The following is a 6098-nucleotide window of genomic DNA, read 5'->3' as shown; positions in this document are numbered from 1 at the left end:
TATGCATATTGGTATGTATGCTTGTCTTAGGAACTATCAGGAAAATTATAAGGTCCAAATGCTTTAGCAGTCTATATTTATTCTTCTGTCAATAATTCAATTTTATTGAATTCGTTTTACCTTCTTTTCACAACAGTAGTTAAGTTATTAACGCACTGTACCTTCTTAAAAAATCCTTTCTTATAACTCTCTAGGCAATACTGATTTACTTAAATTTCTTTTGACTTACTTAATAAGCACTACTTGTGTTTCACATATCCAACATTTTTATAATCACAGAATGCACGGGACAGAATATGGATAGGATGAGCTGCCACACTGACATCAGCAGTCCTAATCTTGAGGATATACTTGGTAAGTGAATACTTCCAATTTAATTTTAACATTTTGAGTGCATGCATTTGTTCTTTGCTAGAAAAGTCAGAAACAGTAAAATGTCAACCCTAGTACACAGTTGTACACAGTTGCTGAACGGAAATCGATATCTTACATAGCTGTTAACTTTCGATATTGACAGTGTCAGTGATTTTTTCGGGGGGAAAAGGGGGGGGGGAATTTCCCTGTGCATAGGGACTACAATAATGGCATAGTTTCACACATAGGAAATGAGACTCCAGACATAAACACAAGCAACATGTCATATTTTATCACAGACAACATCTAAGATCAAGTAGGTAAAAAGCTTTTGAAATCACAGTAGAATTGATTCTAATTATTCAGAAAAATAAATATGTACACATGATGAATGAAATAAATGATGATAAACTGCCAGACACATTCTTTAATTATTACCTTAATCAGCTACTCAACAACCTATATGATGAGTGGATTTAACCTCATGAAGTCAAAGCTAAAGTTCACTATTTATTTGTTTCACTGCAATCAATTTGTGCTTTGGGTGATTTTGGAAATCAAACTAAAAACAAGCTTCCACTTTATCTTCTTGAGACTAAATACACCACACATATATTTTGGTTACACAAAATGGGCATGGAAAATTTATACTTGTATTTTGGCATTAATGAACATATTGGTAACCATTTCTCTGATAACACTTTTGATTTAGAAGGGAAACACATGAACTGTGGGGTTTTCCCCGAGGAAAGTTTATTCTTAATGCACTTGAAATGCTTAAAAGTTATTAACTCAACATAGAGTTCCATAACTATATAAATAAGGGTGATAATTTAAGCATGCCAAAAATGTAAGGACTTTCAACATATATCTTAAGTATACTTTGTACTCTCCAAATTCTTTGTTTAATAACATAAATACAATTCACATCTACCTCTGCTTTATCTAATATTTCCTAAAAAAATATATTTACAAATTGAGAAAACATACAATTTACTATTATTTGGTCTCTGATGAAAGAATGTATTCATCCAAGGATTTCTTATCTCAGCTTTTAGTACAGTTAAGCACAGAAGCAGTAGTATGATTGATTGACTCGTCCTTAATTTGATTTAGAAAATTGTCATTGAAATTAATGATGAAGATATATGGATAGGAATACTGAAGCACTGAAGCAGCGCTACCCATGTTCTATACTTACATGCTATAGGTTTCCAAGTAACTTCTGACTTTAGGCTACTTGACAATATTAATTCAATTTGAAGTTTAGAAAAATTGGTACACTATAAAATATTACATGGGAAAACATGACAACCCACAAGGTTAACTTGGTGTTGCAGGTGGAGGGCTACTGTGTTGTACAACAAAGTAGAGAATAACTGTTAGATTCTTCTGGATATAGTCTTGCTCCCCAAGCAGTCTCCTATCTGTGAGTAGGCACAGTCCTACAGTCTTTTTTCCCCTCTAATTTTCTTGTTCATTTTCTTTAACTTCGTCAGGATTATCTTCATCAGCCATCTGCAGCCACATTTGTTTATTGTTTCGAACTCCGTCCACCAATGGCTCTAATTTGTCTGACAGAACAGCAAATGACTGGAAAAAGAAAAACTTACATTAGAAATTTTGTATTACACTTCAAACTTTAGTGCAAGATATGAAAAAGCACAAGTGTTTTTCTACCAAAGGGTAGGTGAGTGGCATCGCAGTGACCACACATGGACCCAAAATTTTATGGTTGATCTATGAGTAGCTTAACCATCTTTTGAGCAAGGCTCAGCCTACTAGGTGGAATGGTTTCAAAGATATAAGGCATAATATGTTTTCCGACTTTTTGCTCAAGTTTGACTTACACACTTCTCATTTATCATAAAATTTTGATCCGCGTGGGCCATTGTGATGCCAGCTCACCTGCCTGTTGGAAACAGAAGGACTCCTACATAACAGATTGGTATACTTAAAAATTTTACCTCATATATTGGTAGACAAATTGAGTCAATGAAACCAACTTGCATTAGTGGAAGTTGATCTTCTTTCTCTCTGTTCATTATGTCCTGAAAATGCACAAAGCAAATTTTAATCAAATAGTGAGAGGAAAAGGGCAATCGGAGCGCTCTTTCAAGTGGACTATATATTACTGAATACTACAGCAACTGTTTAAGCTCTACAAATTTAAGTCACTAATATAATTCATGAAATGTGAACAAAACCTCAAAGGTTTCATAGAATTTATTGGACCTCAAGAAAAGAACTTACAATGGGCGTAATGTGAAGTTCTTTTCTTTCAATATCGCCTTGTTCAAAAAATTCACTTGTTACTAGTTCAGCCACCTGTGAAGTGAAAGGGAAAATTGTTGATCTTTGCTAAGTAAACTTAACATAAACATAGAATTTCGTTTGATTTGATTAATGTACTCACCCTCTTCTCCACATCCCATGGTTTGGTGATGGCCGCTAAATCACATACTGTCATTGTCATGCCTCGTAATAATTCTCTGTGGTCTTCTCTCGACCAATTATAAGATGACGTTCGCACCAAATTGAAAAATGCACCCCTTTTTCTGAAATATTGTTGTATTTTGAAATGTCAAGCATAGGCAAATATTTTTGAATAAAGAATTTCAGTTAATAATGTTTTACCTGAAGTAAACAGCAAGGTCAGTGGATAAAATAGCATCTTCCAATACCTTGATTACTCGCGAATATTCATCAGGAGACAAGTTACCCAATATCTGGTTTCCCTGGAATTACAAGATAAAAATTAATCAAATAATTTTTCTCTCACAAGTCATGAGTAAATATTGGTTTGGTTGGACTAGAAAAATATGAAAATAATGAGTTTTTTAAGTGGTACCCTACCTGGCTGTTGAGAATCATAATACACTGGTCAAAATGGTGGTGTTCCATTGTTGAAGTGGAGTACAACTGTGCCAGAGGAGAAGAAGCCCTAAAATTGAAGAAAAAGGGGGAGAAAATGAAGAGGTATAAAACCAAATAACACATTTTATTTGAAGAATCAATGTGATAATATAATATAGATGGACTTACTTAATTTGAAATGAGTTATTTGTTCCTCTATGGTCTAGATCATGGCATAGACATGCTATGATAAGTGCCAAACATTCAATGTCTCCAAATATTTTCCACCATTGTGTTGCCTTAAACATAGAGAAACGTGGATAAAATAGCAGTTCATTGGGAAAAGTGGCACTATAATATATCATAGAGAAGAAACGAAACAGTACTTACAGTTATTATTGCAAACATCATTTGGGCAACATTGAATGCATGACGCCAATTATGATATGTAACATTACGATAATTCTTTCTCACACTAAGAAGCCAGCGGCAGAGCACTTCATAATCAATATGAAATCTATTGACAAAATCAAGATCTAGGAACATCCGTAAACACGCCTAGAAAAACAATAAAAATCACAACATTAAATAATTTAGAGTTTGTAGAAGCTTTGAAAACTTACGTTGTTCTAAAATTGATAAAAACTTACTTTGAGTGTTTCATCCTGAGTCATATTGATGTCATCAAACTTGAAGTCATGGAGCTGAAACTTCTGGGCTGATGGAACAACTTGGCGCTGAAAAAAAATAGAAAACATAATTTTAGGTTGGATACAGAAATGTACAGATAAATAACAATTTTAATAAATACATACCTGTAATCTTCTTGCATCATCCAGAGATGCAGATGCATGATAGCTCAGCACATCCAAGGTTACACTCTGTTTTGCCATAGCAATGATTGCTTTCTCATACCTAGTGTAAATGCAAATAATGTCAAATCCGATGTTTACAACCAATCATAATGTGAAATGTTATTACTTTTCAACTTTCAAAAGCTATACTTACATATGTGTGTTATGTATTCCCATTCCACAAAAAATAGCAAAAGCTTCCACAAAATTTTCATCATTTTTTGTGAATGGTAAGTCATTGAATTTATTTATCAGCTGAAAACAGGTAACAACCAAAATTATCTATGTGCCATCAGTGCAACAAGGGATAAATTCCTCAAATTCAATTATACACTTGATTTACAATTTAAAAATATGCATACCTGAATTACTCCAATTATTTGTCCAGATGAGTTTTTAATTGCCATACAGAGAATACTCTTGTGCTTAAATGCTATTCCATCATCAACAGAATGGTCAAATCGTTCATCTTCGTAAGCATTAGGAATGTTTACTGTCTGAAATACAATTGGTCACAAAACTTGAAATACTTGTACTGTAAGATTGCCTGCATTGTTGTAATTGGAGAGAACTTTCTATATGAATGCTTACCTCTCCTGTAGTGGCAACATAACCAGTTATACCAACATTAATCGGAAAACGACTCTCAAAAGGGCTGTTAACAGGAAAAATTTAAGTTAATACAGTGCCTTAAACATTGAAAAGGAGTAAAGAAACTACCATAACTCACCTTGTTCGAGGATCATTTTCCTCTCGGGTCAAATCACTGGATTCAAAATCAAAGACTCGAGAAAAGCTGCCTTTTGAGGCTTGATGTAGAAGAAGAACCTGAAATGAAATAAGACGGAAGCAGAATTTTGTCAGTTCCTACGGCTTGTGGATAGAAACTACAGTTAGTTAAATTATTGTGCAATAAAAATGTAATTTACCTGTACTCTCTGACACTGAATAAGAGATTGAGTATGGGTCAATATTCGATAAACCATGTGTTCTATTGTACTTTGTTCTTCGAATATCATCCGTGCTAAATCTAGCAATACCTACAAAACAAATATTAATAACTAAAAATTCTGCAGGGACATTTTTATCGTGAGAAATACTTTGAAACAATACATACTTGATTTCGTTTGACTTCAAGTTGACTTTTTTCATAAAGCTGGGCATTTCTCAATCCAATACCACAAAACTGTAAATAACTTGCAAAAACTTTTTCATCACTTGATGAAAAACAAGAGATTTTACCCTTCTCCATTTCCTTGTTTATCACCTAATATATTTCAAAACACAGAGTGGAAGTAAAATTCAAGATTAAAAGAAGGTCAGAAAAAAATAATAATTTTCTTTTTGTTGATGGAAGAGTATCTACCTGCGCAACACCAATCACATCTCCATTTGTATCTTTTATGGGCATACAGAGCAGAGTTTTTGTTGTATACCCCGTGCTAGCATCGATTTCACGGTTAAATCTTTCATCCTGTAAAATGAAAGACATTAACATAACAAAAATTATGAACAGAACATTCTTTTTTCCCCTGGCTAGTCTTTAGCGCAGCGCATCTAAGTGGGGCACCCACCTTGTAGGCATCGGGTATATTGACGGGCTCCCCGCTCTCAGCCACAAAGCCGACGATGCCTGTCCCCCAGGTGATGCGGATCTCCTCCTTCTTTTCCATCTCCGCGAGGGTCGAGCGCGAGCAGACGTCAAACAGTTTGGAGACCAGCATACGGCGCCTGGGCGTCGACGGGGAGTTGTCACCGCAGGCGGTAGGCACCGGGCCGTTGGCGCCACCCTGTGGGCCGCTGCCGCGGGCTGGCTGCACGAGGAAGAGGGAGCCGCGGTCGGCGCGGAGCAGCATGGACACATTCTGCAGGATCTTGTGGCACAGTGACCTCACATCCAGCTCGTTGCATATATCCTTGACCTGTAGCAGGAGACAAACGTCACACATTTGAGCACGTCGCAACGGAGAAAGGCAGTCAAAGAATATCAGATGGGGATCATCCATAAAGTACGTCCGTCATTCGCCGTTACGA

General features: G+C 35.7%; 1 protein-coding gene across 1 annotated transcript in view; it reads right to left on the bottom strand.

Moving 5' to 3' along the window:
• Positions 1 to 59: 59 nt before the first annotated feature.
• The window catches only part of LOC113215402 (dual 3',5'-cyclic-AMP and -GMP phosphodiesterase 11), a 15188-nt gene continuing 9149 nt past the window's right edge, over positions 60 to 6098 (bottom strand). The window contains exons 2-19 of the mRNA XM_052269429.1: positions 5639 to 5986; positions 5431 to 5538; positions 5182 to 5331; positions 4994 to 5104; positions 4795 to 4892; positions 4656 to 4719; positions 4427 to 4561; positions 4219 to 4319; positions 4026 to 4125; positions 3861 to 3947; positions 3601 to 3768; positions 3400 to 3509; positions 3211 to 3298; positions 2992 to 3092; positions 2771 to 2912; positions 2608 to 2682; positions 2322 to 2405; positions 60 to 1947 (exon numbers count right to left, since the gene is read on the bottom strand). Coding sequence (XP_052125389.1) covers positions 1819 to 1947; positions 2322 to 2405; positions 2608 to 2682; positions 2771 to 2912; positions 2992 to 3092; positions 3211 to 3298; positions 3400 to 3509; positions 3601 to 3768; positions 3861 to 3947; positions 4026 to 4125; positions 4219 to 4319; positions 4427 to 4561; positions 4656 to 4719; positions 4795 to 4892; positions 4994 to 5104; positions 5182 to 5331; positions 5431 to 5538; positions 5639 to 5986 — 2199 coding nt within the window. The 3' untranslated portion in view covers positions 60 to 1818. The remainder of the gene's footprint in view (positions 1948 to 2321; positions 2406 to 2607; positions 2683 to 2770; positions 2913 to 2991; positions 3093 to 3210; positions 3299 to 3399; positions 3510 to 3600; positions 3769 to 3860; positions 3948 to 4025; positions 4126 to 4218; positions 4320 to 4426; positions 4562 to 4655; positions 4720 to 4794; positions 4893 to 4993; positions 5105 to 5181; positions 5332 to 5430; positions 5539 to 5638; positions 5987 to 6098) is intronic.

This window comes from Frankliniella occidentalis, unplaced genomic scaffold (assembly GCF_000697945.3).
Source record: "Frankliniella occidentalis isolate FOCC.00 unplaced genomic scaffold, Focc_3.1 Scaffold92, whole genome shotgun sequence".
NCBI lineage: Eukaryota > Metazoa > Arthropoda > Insecta > Thysanoptera > Thripidae > Frankliniella > Frankliniella occidentalis.
Note: the sequence above shows the minus strand (reverse complement) of the source record. Positions and strands in the feature narration are given on the sequence as shown.